Consider the following 23390-nt stretch of genomic DNA (forward strand, 5'->3'; position numbering starts at 1 on the left):
GAACTCACTTTGTAGACCAGGCTGACCTCGAACTCCCAGAGATTCACCAGCCTCTGCCTTCTGAGTCTTAGGATTAAAGGTCACCCCTGCCTGGGCTGAAATCCCATTCTTATGCCCACCCAACTCTATTCTTTTCTGTTCCTATAACTAGTCTGGGAGGCTGATACAGGACTGGGAGCAGGAAACCCATGTTACAGTCGTGGCTTGTCAATGAATCTGCTATGTGATCTTCAGGTAAACACACTTCTTTTCTGGATTTCCATTCTTATGAAAACTGTGAGCTAAACCACGAATTTGCAGACTGTTCTGTGGAATCCTGGGGGTCACATGTATTCTCTCTCCAAAGCATTAGTTCAGGCGATCATAATGTTCGAGCTAGCCTCGGGATCTTATGAGCGAGCATCATTTCTCTAAGTTCATCTCAGTTCCAGATGCTTGCTGCTGTGGGATGGCCGAGTCTTGGGGCCACTATTCTACTCAAGCCCCAAGGAAGACGTTGTCCTGTGGTACTGGAAGCTGAATCCAGAGCTTCTAGAATGCTAGGCTACCACATTTTCAGTCCCAAGAAGATATACCCTAAACCACATACAGCTTCCTGATCCAGGAGAACAATAACAAACCAAGCCCCACTTTGTTAAATGACCTGGACAAAGCCCAGGGGCTTCTCTGGGGCCTGTGCTATCTGGTTCCTCTGCCAGACCAATGCTCCTTCCTCTGACGACATCTCCCTTAATCCTGAACACCCTACATGGCTTTGCTTTCGTAACTTGTATCTTCTCTGATGTCCTGTGTGCTTTTGAAGATGGAGTCCACAGCCCTGGTGACACAGACATGAAGATCTCTGTCCTTGCTGGTTGAGACTTGAGTGACCGTAGAGGACCTGCGCCACCTATAGCACTTTGGCTGACATAGCGCTTTCCGATGAGATGTGAATAAATCCTTCCTTCCTGGGATGCACGTTCCTCAGAGCCTTCTGCAGCGTCTGGTTTCACTCCCCCCCCCCATGTGTCTTTAAGATTCATTCGACCCTCTCTAACTTGTTTGTTTGAGCTGTTCAGGATTCAGTCTGCTGATAATAGAAATATGCCTCTTTCCTCACTGAACCTGGCTGGGTGCCAGGCTGTTTGGTGCTAATATTTTACAAGCAGTCTGCTCTCTAATTTGATGACACCTCACCAAGTCACCTCAGGTTTCCAAGTGGGGAAACCGAGGCTTGGAGGAGTGAAGTGAATGGCCCGACTTGTGTCCCCAAAGCCGAATTCCTCACGGTTCTCCAAGCTCCTCTCAAGCTGGTCCTGTCTGGATTGTTTCTCCGAGTGAGTGTGACCGGCATTGCCCTTTGTGGGTGTACACTAACTGTCCCACCACAGTCTGAGGCACTTGGCTAGAAAGGACACACCAGCAGCTCATTTCCTGAGCATCCTTCCTAAGGCTTCTGACCTGTAGGGAAGAATAGCCAGCTGTTGGGTGGCTCATGCCGTCCGCTGCCTTCATCTCCACACACAGCCCTCTAAGCTTGCAATGGATCACTAGGCTCTGGGACGAAGTGGGGGCTCACTCTGATTGTTATGATGGCGTGTTTTGTTTTGTTCAACGTGACTTCTCCTTGACTTTCCTCCATCCCAGGATGGTGCATCTCATATTTAGAAAAAAGTGGCTCAATGCTTTATTGATTGTGACCTTTTCTTTTGATGAGCATTCACTCTGGCTAGAGCCAGTTTCCCATTTCCTCTTTTCCTGTCCTGCTATTCCTGTAACTGAAGAGTGGTGTAAGTGCAGCAGAGAGCAAGGGCTGTGCGCTAGACCTGCTTAGTTTGAGTGCTGGGTCTCTCACAGCTTTGACTTCCATCAATGCATGCCTGTGTGCCTCAGTGGCCTCATCTGTAAAGTGGGTATGAAGACAACAGTACTTACCTCATAGGTTACTATAAAGATTGAATGACCATGTAATTACCCCAACATGTCTATTAATGTTCTCCATTATTTAAACACACAAATATTGATGTGGGAAGTCCTTCTGTCTATGTGTTGCTTTTGTTGGTTAATGAATAAAGAAGCTGCCTTGGCCTGTGACAGGGCAGAGTAGAGCTGGGGGGGGGGGCGGCACTAAACTGAATGCTGGGAGAAAGAAGGTGGAGTCACAAGACACCATGTAGCCACCTCTTGAGACAGATGCACTGGAACCTTGCCAGTGAGCCTCGTGGTAAAATATAAAATAATAGAAATGGGTTAACTTAAGATGTAAGAGTGAGCTAGAGATATGTGTAAGCTAATAGGCCAAACAGTGTCGCAAATAATACAGTTTCTGTGTGGTTATTTTGGGTCTGGGTAGCTGGAACCCGAACGGGCATCCTCCCCCAAAAATAGTAACAACACAAGGATCAGTGAAATGGCTCAGCAGGCAAAGGCGTCCGTCGCCAAGCCTGACCTGAATTCGGAGTGAACTCAGGAGATCTACGTGGTGGAAGGGAGGGAACTGACTCTCTCGAGTTGTATTCACACCATCACACGTGCATGACGGCAAGCATATGTCACTCACACATGTACATGCACACAAAATAAGTAAATAAGACTGTACTTAAAGCTAACGCTTGCCTCCTACCCTTCTGGTCTCAGCCAGATGTCCTGGGAGGATGCTCGAGTGGCCACACTCTCTCCCTAAGGCAGTCTAGACCTGGTAACTTGTCTCAGGATAAGAAAGTGCAGTGTAGCATCCAAGGTCAGCAGCATCCGAGGTCAGTCTCCCACTAGGAAGGGCTCTGCTACCTAAGGGAAGGTGCTTCATACCCTTAAGACCTCCTCGAAGTGAGAATAAGACGGGTACTGAGACCCCGTGTTCCAGGCATCCTTTAAGGATGTTTTATTCTGTTCCCCATCAGAACACTCTAGAGCTGGTTCCAACACTGGTCTTAGTCTGTAGACAATGAAAACCAAGGCCCAAATGAGAGAGAACTCACTCGGAATCTCAGAGTTTCCCAGTGGTGGGGATGAGATTCAGTTACCATAGGGCAGTGTTTACTCCATTCCTGTCCCTTGGTTATCATCACATTCACAGTGGAGTGAAGACTCAGAGCTTCTGAGAAGTCCAGGAAGCAACAAGACCAAAATGCCCACCTGCCCATCCCCAGTGGAACCCTGAACAGGTTCCTAATGTCAGCGTTCACCAAAAGTTCAGGACGAGTGGTAAACAGGGGAGGCATTTTTAAAACCTTGTGACCATTGCGTCTCTCTCTGATGGTATGGTCTAGTAGAAGTAGCCTAGATGGTGTTACTCCAAACCTCCACACCTGTTCTGGGGAGTTAAGGCTGCTTATTTTTCTGAGCCTGAGCCTGAGTGACCTCGTTATAAAATAGAGGTGTTCCTGAATACTGAGGAAAACCTGTGCCTGAACAGTTCACTTCAGAGTACTGCTCCATGAATTTCCCGATCAATGCAGAGCAGAGACCTGCTCTGAAAGCTAGGCTATTCCCTACTGTCTAATCCTCTAATTCTACATCCTGGTTTTCCCATGAATCAGAGAAGTGTGCTCTCTCTCTCTCTCTCTCTCTCTCTCTCTCTCTCTCTCTCTCTCTCTCTCTCTCTCCTGTTTCTTTTTTAAATGTTTATTTTTATTCTATGTGTATGGGTGCTTTGTCTGCACGCATGTCTCCACACCACTTGTGCGCTCGATGTATACAGCGTCACAAACAGTTGCTCTCATGGACACTAGGGATTGAACTCCATTCCTCTTGAAGAACAGTCACCTCTCCAGCACCCTCTGCTTTCTTGAGGCTGGAGGTGGAGGAAGTAGCTAAAAGAGGCTGGAAGGCCAGGTCCAGAGCACCAGGTTCCTCTTTCTGGACCAGGATGCCACGTTGCTTAGCAACACAGCAGTAACTGTCAAGGAGACTCTAGGCAGTGTTATCTTTTTTTTCATACTGCAGCATGGAGTGATCTGGCTGGTGCGGGATGGAGAGAGAAATGGAGAGAGTGTAAAGGGGTCTCAGGCTTGGATGGTGAGGTCTGAGATGCGTCCTCATTCTCTGTGGTTATTTCCCCAGTCACCCCACTGTTTCCCTGTGGTTTTCTGTGGTTGACATAGTCCCAGGGTCTGTCCTATGAATACCCTCTGTTCAATGACCACATTTTCGACTCAGAGTCTAGACCACCCTGTGTGACTTACAACACATAACGCAATCCATCCACATGATTCCAAATGACATTTGCAGCAGCACACTTTTATTTTTGTTGCATTGTGTTTTACTTAGCGTGTGTATGTGTACATGTGTTCATATGTGAGTCTGTGTGTGTGAGCACAGTCACATATGCATCCTACTACATGTGGTGGCCAGAGGACACCCTCTGATATCAGTTGTTACCTTCTATGGTATTTGACACAGGCCTTTCTCCTTTGTTTTTAAATATGTATCTATTCTATTCATGTGTATGGGTGCTTTACTTTCATGTATGTATAAGTGTCATGTATGTCCCTAGTGCCCATGGAGATCTGAGGAGGGCATCAGATCCCCTGGAACTTGGTTTAGAAATAGTTATGGAGGGGCTAGAGAGATGGCTCAGAGGTTAAAAGCACTGACTGTTCTTCCAGAGGTTCTGAGTTCAATTCCCAGCAACCACATGGTGGCTCACAGCCATCTATAATGAGATCTGGTGCCCTCTTCTGGCATACAAACATACATGGAAGGAATGTTGTATATGTAATAAATAAATAAATCTAAAAAAAACCCAAATAGTTATGGAGCACTGTGTGGAAGCTGGGAACTGAACCCAGGTCCTCTGCAAGGGCAAGTATTCTCAACCACCAAGCCATCTCTGCAGCATCTGACAGAGTTTCTAGTCCACTCCTATGTTCCTCCAGTTAGCTGTCCCTCAAGCTTCTGGAGATTATCATGTTCTCACTTCCCATCTCACGGCAGGAGCACTGGGGGCTGTAAACACACACACTACCATGATCAGCTTTCCTGGCTCTGTGAGTCTGACCTTAGGTTTGAACACCCATACAGCAAACACTTCATTCTCTAAGGCACCGCCCCAGCCCACAGCAGCCTTTTAGATATGATATAGCCCATGGGGTCTACACCTGCAGATTCTACTAATCAGGGATCAGAAATATTTGAGGGGGTGGGGAGGTGGCTCAGTGGGTAAAGTACTTGCTGCAAAAGCAAGAGGACCTGAGTTTGACCCCCAGCATCCATGCGAAAACAACACAAAGCAAGCATGGCACACACCTACAATCCTGGTGGGACAGGGAGGCCAGTGGATCCTGGATGGAGGCTTGCTGGACGGCCAGTCTAGCCAAAAAACAAGTTCCAGGTTTAGTGGTAGAACCTGTCTTAAAACAAAAGAAGAAGAAGAAGAAGGAGGAGGAGGAGGAGGAGGAGGAGGAGGAGGAGGGAGGGAGGAAGTCTTGCCCTCCTCTAGACCTCCTCCGCCTCCAACCGCCTCCTCCCCTCCGCCTCCGCCGCCTCCTCACTCGCTCCGTCCCTCCTAGAAAGAAAGAAAGAAAGAAAGAAAGAAAGAAAGAAAGAAAGAAGAACAGGTGCCAGGAAGATATCTCGGTGTCAACCTCTGGCCTCCACATGCACCTGCATGGGCAAGCATACATACCTGCACACACACGTACACATGTGAACATCACTCACACACAAAACTGGGGAAAATAACATCTGCACTGAGCATGCAAACTTTTTCCTTGTCAGTATTCCCCCAAAAATTAAGCACAGCAGCTTCTTACACAGTATTTATGCTGTATTAGGCACTGTAAGCAATCTGTGAGGGAATGTGCACAGCATTTTACATGAGACTCAAGTATCTATATGCTTTGTTATGGAAGGAAGACCATCCTCAGATGCCTCCCTCTCAATACTGAACGATGATGGAGGAGAGTTATCTGTCTATGTTACTTTCATTGGTTAATTAATAAAGAAAACTGCCTTGGCCCTTTAAGAGACAGAAAATTAGGTAGGCAGAGTAGACAGAACAGAATTGTGGGAAAAGGGGTAGCAGGCAGTGGGGAGACGCTTCAGGCAGTCGCCATAGTGAGTCTCCATGCTTCTCCTCTCCGAGATGGACGCAGGTTAAGATCTCTCCTGGTAAGCCACACCTTGTGGTGCTACACAGATTACTAAATATGGGTTAAAGGAAGATGTGAGAATTAGCCAATAAGAGGCTGAAACTATGGGCCAGGCAGTGTTTTAAAAGAACACAGTTTCCGTGTAATTATTTTGGGTAAAGCTAGCCGGATGGCGGGACACAGCCCCGCTGTTCCTTCAACAGATTGGCGCGCCAATGTGGTGACTAAATCCACTTAAAAACCTGAGTTGGCTTTAAATAAAGGAGAGCAAGAGTTTAACACAGCTTTTTGCTGTTTGCTAGGACGTGCCGTAGAGAGATTTCCTGTTTCGGCAATAGCGGCAGAGAAAAAGCTGAGTCATTTTAAAACGCGGCTTCCTTGTGCTGTGCCGCCAGCGCGAACTCTGGCTTTAAAGCATTTCAGTGGCTTTTAAGGGCCTGGATATCTGTGTTCCCACTTGGGATAGGAAGGAGAGTGCACTGAGACCGGGCCAATGGCTCCCTGCTCCCTGCCTGCACCTGGGCAGATGGCGGAATCAGGCTTAGGCAAGCAGGAGAACATGGCGGATTTCTGCCGCCATACAGATATGTTTCCAGGCTGCGTGGTGCTCTGCATGTCAGATTTGGCTGTAACTTGGATGAAAAGAGTTTCTGTGCTGCACGCTCAGTCTCAGAATTAAACTGCTGAGTGCGGCTCCAATGTGGACTGCTGTGTACCTGGAACTGTGTGCGACTCAGGGACACCAAATGACTGAGACAGGAGCGGCTCTGGCTCTGCTCCGCCGTGCTGAACTGTGCTGACCTCTGGCAGGAACTATCTATTATAATTACCATGATAACAGCGCAGTTAAGGTTTAGACTTGGCTGGAAACAGGCGGTACCATATTACCTCTACGTGGCGCAACTTAAGTTTTTAAGAAGTGCTTAACCTTTTGAGAAGTGCTCCTGGATAGCAAAAAAATTACAGATTCACAATAGGAAAGATTCAGACATAGAAGGCCTTTAAATGGCTCACAATGTTGGATGAATATACGTAGGCTTGAGAGAGAGAAAAAATAAATATATAGAGAATAAAGTTAATGTCTTAAAAAAGGGTAAAGTCTTTAAAAGAGACAGAATAAAGTAAGTGATAGAGTAAAAATAGGCCACGTAAAAATGGAAAATTCACAGAGAGTCTGGATGATGTATTTTATTGTGTTTTCTTTGAAATTTTTGACTGTAACGGAGCTAAGTACAGAGAGACATTTCATTATATGGGCTGCCAGGCTAGACCAGAATGGACATCTTAATGGTATGACTTCAGAATTTGGATCTAAGAACATGATGCTTTGGAAAAGAGTTTCTTCTTTTGTTTTCACAGAGGATGACACCCTGTGGATTGCTTCTATCCCAATATGGTATGATAGACCACGCCCTCCTGAAAGGTTGCTGTGAACACCCTCAAAAAATTACTTCGCTCAACTGCCGACTGAGATGAACCTAGCAGACAGGTTATACCATGAAAGACCTAAATAACAGTGCCCCCATTCAGCAGGAAGCAGTTTGAAGAGAAATAACTGCGCCCATTTCCCCAAATATTATTTATAAATGTTCTTTTACATTTAAAGGGGGATATGATATAGAGATGACTAATTTGCAATGGTATGAATTTTAAGGTCAATTTGTTATATGTATATGTATTTCTGATCTTGATTAAGCTCTTTTGATTGTGTAGTTCATTTTAAAATTAAAAAATTTTAATGTATAATTAGGAAATATAGGTTGTTAATGGATAATCATCAATAATAGTCAAGCTTGTAGTCATGTTAGTTAGATTTTCTAGATATATAGAGATATACTTTAGTTAAATAGGCATTCTTCATATCTTTCAATAGTCAAACTTGTAGTCATGTTAGTTAGATTTTCTAGATGTGCATAGATATATTTCAGATAGGCATTCTTCATATCTTTCAAAGACTGCAGAATATGGCATTTAATGTTTTAATAACTTAGGGTTTTTCATGACAATGAGACACGTCTGCTCCTGGCAGCACCAATCTACTTCGAGAGGAAGATGGGCATCGAAGAGGCTACTTATGGAGTTTGTTAGCCATTTGGGCAAGAAACTGCTCTTGCCTGGACTGTTGCATAAACTGGACACAAGGAACCCACAGAAAGAGGACTGCTGAACTTGCCTAAAGGTGAGATGGCCTTTTGGGGTTCCTGATTCATTAAAGAGTCTACGAGACGTTCTGCAGGACACAGCAAAAAGTGACTGAACTGTCTTTGGAATTTCCTGCTTCATGGAAATGTCTGCTGGATACTTATGGGCCTGTAGGCTGAAGATGGATGCCCCAACGGTACAGAGGAACTTTGGGTGACTGTCCAGACAGCGAGTTGTCTCTGTCATTTCTAGAGTTTGAAAGTTACATATGACTTGTTTACTTAGGTAATATTATATCCTTCTGGAGTCTTTGATGGAGTTGAAGAATAAATAGATAGTTATAGCTTTCCTTAGTTATGATAAAAGATAAAATAGATTTAAATATTGTAACTGTAATACTTGCTTGATAACTGTTTTGTTATATGTAATTTTGCTATTTTAAAGTTGAAGCCTTTCTTTTTTGTTTAAACAGAAAAAGGGGAAATGATGGAGGAGAGTTATCTGTCTATGTTACTTTCATTGGTTAATTAATAAAGAAAACTGCCTTGGCCCTTTAAGAGACAGAAAATTAGGTAGGCAGAGTAGACAGAACAGAATTGTGGGAAAAGGGGTAGCAGGCAGTGGGGAGACGCTTCAGGCAGTCGCCATAGTGAGTCTCCATGCTTCTCCTCTCCGAGATGGACGCAGGTTAAGATATCTCCTGGTAAGCCACACCTTGTGGTGCTACACAGATTACTAAATATGGGTTAAAGGAAGATGTGAGAATTAGCCAATAAGAGTCTGAAACTATGGGCCAGGCAGTGTTTTAAAAGAACACAGTTTCCGTGTAATTATTTTGGGTAAAGCTAGCCGGGTGGCGGGACACAGCCCCGCCGTTCCTTCAACAGAACGATGCATCTTTTCCATAGATGATTGACAGCTTAGGTGTGGGGGGAACCCCAGGGTCCCAAAGCAAGGAAATAGTAGAGCCAAGATTTCCTGCAAATCTCAGATTATCCCTACCACTCCTTATAGCACAGACAATCATTTAAGCAATAGTACACAGGTGTGGACGCAGCCTTTAGGGGCTCAAATTTGCATCTTTTCACCTCTGCTCACAAAGTAGGTCAGTAGGCCAGGCCACGGCGTACTCCTTTAATCCCAGAACTCAGGAGGGAGAGGTAGGAGGGTTTCTATGAATTTGAGACCAGGCTGGTCTACACAACAAGTTTCAGGCTAGCCAGGGCTACATAATGAGACCCTGTCCTTAAAAAAGTAGTTGGAAGTGGGGCTCGGCTCTCCATCCTTTTGTTCTCAAGCAGATTCCTGGAGTGAGGAGACTCAGGAGAGGACAAGCCTGTTGCCCAGAGGTCTAGACTCAGGAATGTTGCTGTGCTGGCTGACAAGAGTCCCTCCTCTATACAGCAGCAGCTGAAGCAAGTCCCCTGGTTGGCATTTCAGAGAGAGGCACGCAGGTCCCACTGGGCTTCAAGCTTGGCAGCAAGAAGTAAACACATGTTACCCAGGTCACAGGAAAGCTCGTGGGAGGCCCAGTCTCCAGGGTTCCCACTGCCTCAAGGGCCAGCAGAACTGATGAGAGCATCCTGGGGCACCGTTCTGAACTCTGTCTCTGTCCCTTAGGCCCCTTTCAATATTTATTAATAGCTCAACTACTATAGCAATAGTTCCCACTTCAGCAACAACCGTATTCCTATCACGGGCATTTGATTGAAACAAAAATTATGAGAGCCTGGTTTCTGCATGGTGGGTTTAAACTAAAAACAAACAAACCTGAAATCCAAAAGTGTCGGGTGCTGTCTGGGAGCAGCAGCCGGCGACAGAGGCTCAGCCTCTGCTTCTCGTCTTGCTCTGAGCGTCACATCCTGCTGCCTTTAAATGTCTTGGGAGATAAAGGAACTGTGTGGACATCCATCAGCCCCCCCTTATGTCACCAATGTGTACATCTCCAGGATGATGCTGTCAGGCACGGTTCAGTCGGTGCTCAGAACAAAATGAGTCGCTTCAGTGATCACACTGATTACATTTTGACAGCTTCTAAAACGTGACCCGAGATGATGTACTGTCCACAATCTGAATATTCAAATTTATTTATTTATGTTTATGTTTATGTTTTTGTTTTTTGAGACAGGGTTTCTCTGTGGTTTTGGAGCCTGTCCTGGAACTAGCTCTTGTAGACCAGGCTAGCCTCCAACTCAGAGTTCCGCCAGCCTCTGCCTCCTGAGTGCTGGGATTAAAGGCGTGCGCCACCACCGCCTGGCTGAATACTCAAATATAAAAGACAAATAAGAAGGTAGTTGCTGAAAGACACAAAACATTGCCCAAGTTATGGGTAACGTGCTGAGTATAGTGACAGACACATGGTTTTGACCTTAGCACCTACAAGGCTGAGACAGAAGAATAGGAGTTGAAGGTTAGCCTGGGCTATAAATCAAATTCTAGGCGATCTTGGAGCACATAGAAAGACTGTCTCAAAAAACAAGCAAACAAACAAACAGAAAACCCACAACAGGTCAGTATTTAAGAGCCCATGTTGCTATTGCTAAGGACCCTGATTCAGTTTCGAGCACCACGCGGCGGCTGTAACTCCAGTTCCAGGGGATCTAGGCCTTCTTCTGGCTTCCTCAGGCTCTGCATGAACATGGTACACATATATGCACCTGCAACAACACATATGCATAAAATTAAATATTTTTTGAGACAAGGTTTCTTGTCCTGGCTGCCTGGAACTCACTCTGTAGACCGGCTGACCTTAAATTCAGATCCTCCTGCCTCTGCCTCCCAAGAGCTGGGACTAAAGGCATGTGCCATCACACCTGGTCCTTTGTTGCTTGTTTTGTTTTTTAGTAAATATTTCTAAATGTCTCATTATAAAAAAATATAAACAAAAAGTTTAGGGCAAAGAAAGATGTTTTCACGTCTTTTGACTTTGTTCTCACGGCTACCCCCGAGCACTGTACGGTCAAAGACAAGCCTGCAGAGATGGCTTAGCAATGAGGAGCTTGCAGGGCTCTCGTTCATGGTGAAGTATACATCATTTGTGTGTGTAGCTGAGGGTTATTTTTTTTATTAGTTCTTTGGAAATTTCATGAAATGTTTTGGCCACATTTACCCCTTCCCCGACTACTCCCAGATCCAGCCCTCTTGCCTACCTATCCTTTTTAAAAGAAATCCTTCAGGACCAATTTGTGCTGCCCAAATGTTCTTGGCTGTGTGGCCTTCTGATAGAAGGTAGTCAGCTTACCAGAGGCTATACTCTTAGAGAAAATTGTCTCCCCCTTCCTACTAGCTAACAACTGCCAGTAGCTCCAAAGCTAGGAGTGGGATTGTGTACCCATCTCATCTGCATCATGTATTGATCTTGCAAAGGACCCAACATTCATTTTTAGTACCCAAGTCTTCCTGTAACTCTAGCTCCCAGAAACAATATGAAACCTCTGTCACTTGTAAGTGCATGCACACATGTACTTACACGCACATGCACGCGCGCGCGCACACACACACACACACACACACTTAAAATAAATCTTTAAAAAAAAAAAAACAAAATGACTCCTTGTATCTAGGACAGTGCTAGTGCACAGCTTTAATCCCATTACTCAGGAGGCAGAGGCAGACAGATCTCTGTGAGTTCAAGGCCTGCCCTATCTACAGAGCAAGTTCCAGAGCAAAACCTGAATAAAATAAAATTAAAAATGACTTTGTTTGTAGACAGTGGGCTGTCTGCCTAGAAATTTTAAGAAACTAAATTGGAAAATAAAACTAATGAAATGTCAGTAAGATACAAGATTAACATCATCAAATCTATGCTTTTCCTATAACTTTGTATGAAGAAGAAAAAGAATTAGGAATCAGATATTTATTCATTCATTTGTTTGTTTGTTTGTTTGTTTATTCAGTATCCTGCATGTAGACCAGAAGAGGGCACCAGATCTCATTACAGATGGTTGTGAGCCACCATTTGGTTGCTGGGAATTGAACTCAGGACCTCTGGAAGAGCAGTCAGTGCTCTTAACCACTGAGCCATCTCTCCAGCCCCTTAGAATCAGATTTATAATGGCAATAAAAATTATGCTCCTAAATCAGCATAATGGCAAGCACGGAAAACACCTACATGAAGCTGTAAATCTTCACCAAGGCACGGGAAAAAAATCACGGGAAATGGAAACCTGCGTGTGTTTCTAGGTAGGATGGCAGATACTGTAAAACTCTCAGATCTTCCCAAATTGACCTGTGAAAGTGACAAAATCCCAACGCAACTCTCAGAGAAATTTTATAGAACTTGACATGATCGGTTTTAAGGCTCTTTTACTAAAAGAATAATAAAAGCCAGTGAGATAGCTCAGTGGTGGGGCCTGAGGACTGGAGTTCTATCCCTGGGACCCAAAAGGCAGGAGGAGAGAATGGCTCCCCCAAGTTGTCCTCTGGTCTCCACGTGTGCACCGTGACACTCATGCTCCCCCAGACAAATAAATGTAAAAAGAACAGTAAGTATAATGCAAAACTAATTTGTCTTTTATTTTTCAGTGCTGGGGTCAAATCCAGGGCTTTGTACATGCAAAGCAACCAGTAACCAAGCAGGACACAGCAGAGCTTTGAAATGGATATTTGTGTGAGAAGTCAATAAGTGATAAGAGCTGGTCACGGTGGCCAATCCCAGAATCTCCTGCAATCCCAGAATCCAGGGAACAGAGGAGGAGGCCAGCCGGATAACATAGATAACTCTGTTTCAAATTAATCACAGTAGTAACAGTAATTATAGTAATAAAACCACAAAGGCATTTACTGGGAAAAAAAGACCTCAAGGGCTGGAGAGATGGCTCAGTGGTTAAGAGCATTGCCTGCTCTTCCAAAGCTCCTGAGTTCAAATCCCAGCAACCACATGGTGGCTCACAAACATCTGTAATGAGGTCTGGTGCCCTCTTCTGGCCTGCAGGCATACATGTAGACAGAATATTATATACATAATAAATAAATAAATATTTACCAAAAAAGACTTCAAAATTGGACAAAACATGCTCTCAATTTGAGAAAAAAGTTATATTTCAACTTCCCACCATATAAGCAATAAATTCCCTGGGTTGGAGAGATGACTCAGTGGTGGTTATGAGCACTGGCTGCTCTTCCACAGGTCCTGAATTCAGTTTCCAGAAGCCACATGGTGGCTCACAGCCGTCTATAATGAGAGTCAATGTCCTCTCCTGGCTTGCAGATGTACACGAAGAGAGGGCACACATATATATAAAATACATAAATAAATAAGTCTTTAAAAAATAAATTCCAGGAGCTGAGGAGACAGCAATTGTTGCTCTTGCAGAGGACTGGATTCAGTGCTCAGTATCCACATGGTTCTCCAAACCGTCTGTCCTTCAAATTTCAGGGGATTTGGTGCCCTCTTCTGGTCTTTGTGGGCACTAGCACACTCATAGTGAGTATTCAGAACCGCAGGCAAAACACTTATACACATAGAAGAAAATATTTTCATAAAAATTCAGCATAATAGATCAATTAATGAAACAAATACACTATAAATGTACCAGAAAAAAAAATTCTTAAAGTTGCTGGGAGGTGGTGGCGCACGCCTTTAATCACAGCACTCAGGAGGCAGAGGCAGGTGGATCTCTGTGAGTTCAAGGCCAGCCTGATCTACAAGAGCTAGTTCCAGGACAGGCTCCAATGCTACAGAGAAACCCTGTTTCGAAAAACAAACAAAAAAATTCTTAAAATTAAATGCAAAATAATCAATGCTCAGTTGGGCAGTGGTGGCACAGGCCTTTAATCTCAGCACTTGGGAGGCCAGCCTGGTCTATAGAGTGAGTTCCATGGTTACACAGAAAAATCATGTCCCAGAAAAAAAAAAAAGCTCAAATATAGCATAAGAATAGGAGAAAAATCTGAATATCAAGGAATGGGTCCACAGTTGTATTCTAAGGATGTATTTAGTCACATACTTACTAACAATGGAAGACAAACATAAAGACTGTCCCTTTTTTGTTTATTTGGTTTTTTGAGATAGTGTTTCTCTATGTAGTCCTGGCTGTCCTGGAGCTCACTGTAGACCAGATTGGTCTTGAACTCAGAGATCCGCCTGCCTCTGCCTCCCAAACCCTGGGATTAAAGGCGTGCGCCACCACTTCCCAGCAACTATAATCCTTTTAAAGCTCATTTATAATTGCCCTAAAGAAGTAAATGAGAAGGGATGTTACAAGCTCGCGTTTACCACAGCCGAGCCGGATGAAAGCTGCACACATCAGCTTTCATTTATTTAGAGACTAATAGGTGCAGTGCTATGTCTCTGTCTGGTTTTGTTTGTTTGTTAGTTTGTTTTTTGCTTTTGTTTTTTTAGATAGGATCTCACTGCATAGACCTGGCTGACCTGGAGCTCACTATGTGGCCTTGAATGTTGGCATTCTGACTCTTGAAATGCTGGCATTAAAAGCATACGTCACCAAGCCCAGCCTATGAGCAAGTTTTTATTTTAATATTTACTATTATGTATTAGTTACTATTTTCTAACTGCAAAGAATACTAATATCATTTATCGTTTGAATTATATGTCTGTGCGTCACTGTGCATGCAGTACCCCTGGGAGCCAGAAGAGGGCATCAGATTCCCCGGGACTGGAGTTAAATGCTTGTGAGCTGCCTTCTGGGTGCTGAGGATCCAACCCCAGCCCTCTGGATGAGCAGCCAGTGGTTTTTAACTCATAAGCCATTGCTGCAGTCCTATTTATTTGTGGATGTTTGAGACATGGTTTTGCTACAGCCTCAGCCCGCCTTAAACTCATGATCTTCCTGTCCCATCTTCACGAGTGAAGAAGCTGCAGTCGTGTAGGCCGTGCCCACCGAACTCATTCCTTTTAACGGAAGGGGGTGAACTTCAGTGCGATATGTCAAAACCTACTTAGCTCTGGCGAAGTACTGGTGGATATTTAAGTCAAATCCAGCTTTTCTCTTTCCAAGCCATACTAAAGTTAAAAAAAAAAAAAAAAAGAAATCACTGTCTTATCTCTGCATTTCTTCAAGTATTTCTCTAGCACCAATTCTACAGGCTGGAACTTCTGGGTGTGAAGTCTGGATATTTACAATATTACTAGATATTCTTAAATTGCCTCCTTATCTAAAGCTGTATGGCATTTTTTCTCTTTAACTCTTTGACCACATTCAGATCTACTTTAAGGGTAAAGAATGAGAAAGGATTGACCTCTTTCTCCCCTTCATCTTAATGACTACCCAGTTGTAAACAAACCGTTCATTGGCTCTCCTAGTTTCCTCAATGAATTCTAAATGTTACTTTCGTCCTGCACTGGATCCCCAGCATGACATAGTTTATCTTTAGACTGTCTTCTTTCCTCTACTGTACTGTCTGTTCATGTGCCAGTGCCGTATACTTTAGTAAGCCCTGTATACTCTATTCCTCCTGGTCTTTGACAGGCTGTCCTTGAACTGGTGGTGCTTCTGCCATAGCCTCCAAAGTGCTGGGATCACAGGCGTGCCATGGCTGATTTCATTTGCTCTTCTTAGGGTTTCCTTGATATCGTGTGGTTTCTCTGGGATAATATGTGAATGAGTTTGATTATTTTTGAGTTGAGGGTCTCATTGTTATGCAGGCTGGTCTGGTCCTCGAGGCTTAAGGAATGTTCCAATCTCAGCCTCCCAAATAACTGTAAGCTGCCATTCTGTTCTGCCCTTCTCCCCCCACCCCTTGGTAGAATACCAAGCAAGAAGTTTATTTTATAAGGGAAATTTATTTCTCTATTTATATTTTCATTATGACTCTTCCTAACTTTTAGGTTGCCATACATAAAATATATAGAAAGACTAGTTTTAAAATCTGTGGTCCTGGGGCTGGAGAGATGGCTCAGAGGTTAAGAGCATTGCCTGCTCTTCCAAAGGTCCTGAGTTCAATTCCCAGCAACCACGTGGTGGCTCACAACCATCTGTAATGGGGTCTGGTGCCCTCTCTGGCCTGCAGACATACATGGAAGAAATGCTGTATACATAATAAATAAATATTTAAAAAAATAAAATAAATAAAATAAAATCTGTGGTCCTTCAGCTAAACATTAACCACAGACAGCTGACTACGAGGTCTGAAGAAATGGCAATGGCACTTTAAGAGAAGCCAATAATTATTATGGGCAATATCTCCAAGCAGAAAGAGATCTTAAGAGCAGCAGACTGCTCAGGAGACAAGCTTGGGGTGGGGAGTGGAAAAGATGAGGCAGTGGTTAAGTGTGCTTGCTGTTCTAGAGGTCTCTCACAGCAGTTATCGACAGCCACATATAAGGGAGTGGAGGACACAACTCAAAGCTAGGTATGGTGGTACCTGCCTGTGACTCAGGAGGCAAAGACAATCAGGAGTGCCTCAAGTTCAGGGCTAGCTTGGTCTACAGAGCTTCCGGGTAGTCCTGGCTGCATAGTAAGACCCCAAACGGTAGGGAGAGAGAACGCCATTTAAAAAGGGGTGCTTGAAGGAGGGGCCACTTTAAGGATTCCCTACCCATTGCTTCTAGCTCGCCCTGATTCTGTTGGTCTGACTGGGGTGGGAACATTGTTTTGGGAAGCTTCCTGGCAGAACCTTTCCGGAAGTACACATCTGAATGCCTGAGGCAGAGTACCAGCGTGCAGAGGCCATAGGATAGCCTCCTGGATACTGCCAGGCGCTCTGGTTGCTGGGCACCCTGGCTGGCAGGCAAAGGGTTTCCATGACAACCACCCTCCCATATCTGAACGTTTATTTATTTATTTATATTTTTACATTTCTCTTCTTCCAATAAGTACTAAGGTATTCTGGGGACAGGCAAGCATGACTCTCAGGGCAGAATGTCCTTTGCTTCAGCAAGGGCGGCACGGGAGGGGAGAGCACACGTATGTATATAATATAATTGAAGGAGCCTTCATCATGATAAATGCATTCATGTCTGCTTGAAGTAAGAGAATATATGCCTTTGGCTGTGTACTGATGTATACATGGTGCAAAGGGATGCCTCTCTTGTTAGCCACCTATTTGATTTCCCAAGGCTCTCCACTTTTCCCAGGCCCTGTGCCTTGGTCCTTTGCAAGGGGAAGTGCTGAGTCGTGGCTCCAGTTGGGTTTCCGTCTCCAAACCTCCATTTCCGTTAGTTTACCCCTAGCTCTTCTGAGCTCTCCAGAGAGTTTTAGGCCCTCTTCACCAACCTGGATCCATACCCCCCGCCCCCGCCCCAGCTTCAATCTCTGGCAAGAAAGATAAGGCTCTTTGCTCCTCTCCTTCCTCGTTTACAGTTCGTCTTAGGCTTCTCAGAGACTATTGTGGGCGCTTCTTCCTATTGCCCTCCACCCAGAGAAAACAGGACTCTGAGCAAATGTAACCCGGAAGGCTCATTATTCCGTGCAGTCCAGCTGATCATCCTCCAGAACTCCACCCCCAGTTCTAATCGGATTATGGCAGTATCTCTGGCTTTGGGACCTAGCAAATTGACACTCCTCACTGACTTTTTTTTTTTTTTTTTGCCTTCTCATCTGAGTTCTTCAGTGCTAGACCATAGGTTTCAGGAGGCACATGAGGGCGTGTATGTGTGAGCGCACGAGTGTGCCGTTGCGAGTAGAAAGAAGAACTCATATGTTCATGAGCTCGGGGCAGTATCTTAAGTCTCCCAAGGGCAAGATTTTTAAGGCTCTACATCAGCTTTCGGGTCTCTTCCTCATGTCGTTTAGGCTACTCTAACTCTGAAATTCCAGTCAAGTATCTAGTCTCAGTAATTAGTTCCAAATTAGGAAAAACAGGATGCTTTCCCTACCCAAAGGTAGGTGAGTGGAAAGGTGGCCCCGCCCGCTCAGTCTGGTTACCATAGCGACAGCCGCGAAGTGACCCAAGTGATCCTCCTTCCCTCCTCCCAAATCCGGAGAGATGACGGCACCGCGTTGACTGCGCCAAATTCCAACCAATAGGCGTCTGCTCCCGCCTTCCCTTCCGCTAGCTCCCCCTCCTTTCTTGCCCCCCCACCCCCGCCCGCCCCGAGAACTCGATTCACAAATCTGAACCGAGGATTTCCGCCTCCAGGCCGGGTGCTTGGGCTATGGGAACAGGCCAGGTGAAAGCCAAGTCCGGACCTCCGAGGAGGGCAAGGGGGAGGCAACATCCCTAGGTTCTCGGTACAGACTTCTGCAACTTGCCGCCAGAATAGCTCACACCCAACTCTTAAATTATTCAGAAGCTCTAGCTGAGGCCGAGGGCCCCCTCTTGCGCATAGTGCAAGCCCCCACCCTGCACGAACGCACTCTTCAGCACCACGGACAGCAAACTCGAGGCCTTTTCTTTCCGAGGCCCCTCCCGGAACTCTTTCTGGATCTCAGAGGCCTCGGTGGCAATCGCCTTCGAAACCGCAAACGTTCTGCCAGAAGTCAGTCCTCCTAAAGCGGACGCAACAACACTAAATATGCTGTTTCGATGTGTAACTAAGAAGGCAATCGGGGAGACTAAGCAGGGATTTGTAGCCAAATGGCTTATTCCCTCCCTTCCATTCATCTCCCCTTTTGTTTCTGCCTATATGTGCACTGTTCTGGGGGTCAAGGGTCAAGGTCTGAGTCTCAAGCAGGGATGGGTCTCCAAAGACTGCTCTGGCTAGGCGTGTGTCCAAAGCAGCCTCAGTGCTATTCCGTAGTGACTGGTTACATAGGGGTGGTATCCAGTTCCCAAATGAGAGAGGTCATGCCTGCCTAGACTCTTGATCTAATATATGGTGGGAAGAATGGGGGGGGGGAGAAAAAGAAAACAGTTATCGTGGCCAGCCACTTCTGTCTCAAGGGTCACCTCATAGAAGGGGAATGACTTCTGCTGTCCTTGCCGTTTGTCCTTAAGTAGCCTGGGCATTAATAAGGAGCTAGGGCAGACAAGATGGAGGTCAGGATGGGGAGGTGGATTCAGCCTCAACCCTTGGTTTATCACGCTTTACTCTAAAATGAAAGCCAGTGGGGGCATGTAGTAGGTTGCAGCTCTCAGGGACTCGACTTTCCCCTCTAGACCCCCGTTTCTCACACTCTTATACTGCCCCTGAGTTTCACCCCTACTCCCGTTCATTCCCACCCTCCATGGACCCAAAAAAAGGCCGGCGCAAAACCATCTGTAGGCGCTTCCAGCGCTTTATAGTTCTCTCCAGGACAAACGGACAGACAGATAGTGCGGCCCGCGCCGTCGGCCCGCATCATTGGCACCTTGGACACGGCCCCAGGCCCAACCCAGTTCCTGGTACTCTCCCAGGAGGATTCCGGTCCTGCCCAGCTCAGCACCTCGGACAATTCCCGGCCCAGCCCCCTCCCCACCCACCCTCCCTCCTAAAACAGCGAAATAAATTAAAGTGTGGGGAGGGGATATAACAAGAAATCTAAGGATAAGGAAGAGGGCGCCCCTCCCCCAGGGTAAGAAGAAATTTCTTTCTCTTTCTACCCATCCACAGAGAAGACACCACCGCTGCAAGCGAGGTACTCTACCAGGTTAGATCTTGCCCTCAAATCTCAGCCTCCTGAGTGAAGGCAGCAGCCTTTCCCCCCTCAACTCCCAGCATGCAACACGTTGGAAAGGTGGGGAGAGACTGTGGGGGTGAGGGAAAGGACCACCCTGATCTTTGGCTGGGCACCTGGGACTGCAGATTCTTGTCTCGCTTCAGTCCATCCAAATTAAAAAAAAAAAAAAAAAAACTAAGGGTCTTTTTGATCTGGGGAGAGGAGTGCAGAATCTCGGGGGAGGGGGAGGTGGGGGGATGCAGGATGACTCAAGTAGAGAGGGAAGACAAACAGGGGAGAAGGTGGCGACACATGACAGGAGGAAGGAATAAGAACAAGAAGGGTACACGGCAACACGGGTACGGGAGAAGCAGGGCAGGCAACAGGGTACCATCAGGCTCGGGGTAGGGTGGGGAAGAGTAAAGCCCAGGGAAACCAATGAAAAGGCAGGGAGAGGGAGGCAGCAGACAGAGGAAGGATGAAGACACAGAAAGGTGAGGAACTGTCAAAACCCAGGGTGGTGAACTTGGAGATGGCCACAGCAGGGAAGAGAGGAAGACCCGGGCAGAAATGGAAAGATGGAGGCGCAGACAGACGGAAAGGGTGAAAGAAGTTGGGGGTGCCCTTCCCGCGATCATCCCCCACGCCCACCCCACACCCAGCAAATCCAGACACCGCGGCCTCTGGCGTCCTAGCCTCCACCTTCCCCTGCGGGGCAGGGGTGGCTCCTCCTCGGCCCAGCCAGGGCGTAGAGCGGCGATAATAGCGGCGGAGGCTTGATGGTCCCGGGGGTTCCGGGTGTGTGTGAGGGGCTGGGGCGGGGGGGCGGGCGCGGCCCCTGGGAATCCCTAGCGGTCCAAGTTCATAGTCCAATGCTTGGCTCCGGCCGCGCAGCTGTCCCTGGCGGTCGAGGAGGAGGTGGTGGACGCGCCTCCGCTCGGTGGACCCCCGGTGCCTGCCGCGGCCTCGCCCTCGTTCTTGAGGTCTTGAAAGACTTGCGTGAAGAAGTGGGGGTCGGCGTTGAGCCGTAGCATCTGCGGGCTGAGCCGCTGGATGAGGCGCAGGCAGCGCTGCCAGAAGCGCTCCTTGTCGGGCTCCACGAGGAAGGGCTTGAGCGGATAAGAGATCTCGTTGCCCATGTAGGAGTAGGCGAGGTAGAGGCAGGTGAGGAAGGCGGCCTGCAGTTCGGCGGCCGACGCCAGCTCGTCCCCGCGCAGCGACTCGCGGCACAGCAGGTATACGAACACCAGGTTGGCGGGCGTAATGAAGGCCTGGTCTTGCCAGCCCTGCAGCAGCAGCGAGCGGTCCACGCCGCGGAACCAGCCCACCAGCTCGCCGGGGCTCAGCTCCTTGAGGCGGTAGCAGCGTCGGCACACGAAATCGCCGAGGCAGCGCAGCAGCTCGCCCGTGGACGCCTGCACGATGACCCGCCGCGGCGAGCCTCCGGGCGCCGGCGGAGCCGCCTGCGGGGCTGGGGGTGGCGGCGGCGGCGGCTTTCCCCCGCCTGAGCCTGGTGGCGGGGCGGCCGCGCTGCCCCCCGACGGGGGCTCGCAGGTAGCAGCGGCCGCGGGCACTGTGGGCACCGGCACGGCCAGGGGCTTGGCGGTTCCGCCACCGTCGGGGGCGTCGCGGCCCTTGCGCAGAAGGTTCTCGCGGTTGCGCTGCTGGACCAGAGGGTCGGGACCAGTGGACGCTGGCTTGGGCGTCACCTTTTTGCTGCCTTTCTTCTTCTTGGCCGAGGCTGCCACCAGGCGCTTCCAGGTGAGCGCCGAGATGAGCACGGACGGCCGTTTGAGCCGGCTCTCGCCTTTGCCGCCCTTGCCCGCCGGTGGCGCACCGTAGCCCCCCAGCGCCTCGTCCCCCGCGGGCGGCGCCTTCTTTTTCTCCTCCGGCAGCCCTCCCGGCCTCCGGCCTTTGGCCGAGGAAGCAGGGGAAAGCGACAGCACCGTGCCCATCCTGCAGAGCGGGGCCGGCGCCCGGGCCCCGGCGGGAACCGCGGGCGGCGCCGCTGCTGCTGCAGCCCCGGGGGACCCGGCGGTGGGGGGCCTAGCCCCGGCCCGGGCGCGCGGACGGGCGGGGGAAGGAGCCGCTCTGCTGCGCCGCGGCGGCTGCTCTGAGCCGAAGCTGCGCCAGCTGCAGAGTCAGCCCCACCCCTTGGGCCCCTTCTTTCGCCACGCCGCGCCCGCCTCACGCAGCCAATCCTGACTCAAGATGTTTTTGATCGGCAGTCTTTCTGACCAATGGAATGCCGCATATTAATCTAAAGTCCCGCCTTACCCACCTCCCGGAGTCTTCGGTCCCTTACCTTTACCCAAAAGGGGAAAGGGGGAAATAAGGAAAGGAGAAAGGGAGGGGTTGTGATTCTGGGGTCTCTTTCTCCGCCTGAGCGGTGCGGGGGCGGGGAGGATTGAAGTGAGATGGAAATAGCTGTTTCCATCTCTTCCTCCAGGTCCTAAGACCGTGGTTCGAATGTGTTTTGACACACTGGGTCCAAGCCGCAGTACAGAAGCCATGGGAACAGCCTTCCATTTGCTCACCTTTGAGTTTATTTAGTAGGCAATATGGCTGTGAGTGCCCTCGTCGAGACACCCCAGCGGCACCTGCTGGCGTCTCCAATCTGGACGTCCAGTTACTTTCCTTTTCGTCGCCTCCCCATCCCCTCCCCCCCCCCCCAGCACATCCCTGCTCTGTGAGAGAATGCTAGTGGATGGGACTTTGAGCAATCCCACCCTTCCTCCTTTGCAAGAGGAGTCTTTGATTCCAGGGGTGGGAGCAGGAAGTCTCAAGATAAGTCCCTAATGCTTCTGTAAGTGATTCCCTGCATCTGCTCCTGACCCCTGGACGGCTCCTTCTTGATTGGTTGCCCCACCAACATATTGATCTCATCCTGGGGTGGGTGATGGATGGTTGGACTCTAGGGAACTCTGGAAATTGGATCAGTTGATGACCGCAGGCTAGGACAGCAAATGGGGCTTTCTGTGTGGTAATAGGCCCAGGAGGGTTGGCTCAACCTCCAGTCAAGACCTGGGTCCAAGTTGAGGTGGATTGTAATCGTTAAACAGCGCCGTGCTGCTCAGGTCCCAGGTGATCCCACTCCCAGATGCTAGCTAGCTGCTAGACCGGGTGCTGCCTATGTCTCCAGATCTTTCCATTCTCTCTGCAGTGCCCATAGGCCTTTGTCCTAGACTTTGGACTCTTTCGGCCTTACCTGCAGGTTGGGAGCACCCCTTGTTGTCGGCCTGTTCAGTGTTCCTTGTAGGACCCTTCTCTCCCAGCCATGCTGTGGATTCCATGCCAGGAGTGTCCCCGTTTCTTAGGTGTACCTTGGACGCTGGCATGGGGATGGGATTGGTGGACAGAGAAGTCCCTGCCTGTCGATTTCTCAGAATTGTTCTTGAATGTCTCTCTCTAAGGCACCATCAGGCCTGCCTCCATTTCCACCAGACCGGCACAACACCAAGACTCACTGCTGTCGGGATCAGTGTGTACCCACAGTCCTCTCTGTGCGTGTTTCCTTATAGACAGGCTGTGCTGAGTCCCCTGGGCTTCAGCTTTTCTCTGCAGTCTCACAACCACTGCTCACCCGCCCACTCCCAGAAGCTGAGGTCGCCTTCCTCAAATCTCCCTTCACTACAACCATGGTCACGTACATACTTGGCTCCTTCCTTCCTTCCTTTCTTTCTTTCTTTCTTTCTTT

The 23390-nt window shown here is 48.0% G+C and overlaps 1 protein-coding gene across 1 annotated transcript; it reads right to left on the reverse strand.

Moving 5' to 3' along the window:
* Positions 1 to 20541: 20541 nt before the first annotated feature.
* Positions 20542 to 21648, reverse strand: Cdk5r2 (cyclin dependent kinase 5 regulatory subunit 2). The gene has a single exon (XM_038340792.1). It carries the CDS (start codon positions 21646 to 21648, stop codon positions 20542 to 20544), a length of 1107 nt encoding a protein of 368 aa, XP_038196720.1.
* Between the last annotated feature and the right edge of the window lie 1742 nt (positions 21649 to 23390).

The sequence above is a fragment of the Arvicola amphibius genome, chromosome 8, assembly GCF_903992535.2.
Source record: "Arvicola amphibius chromosome 8, mArvAmp1.2, whole genome shotgun sequence".
Lineage (NCBI taxonomy): Eukaryota > Metazoa > Chordata > Mammalia > Rodentia > Cricetidae > Arvicola > Arvicola amphibius.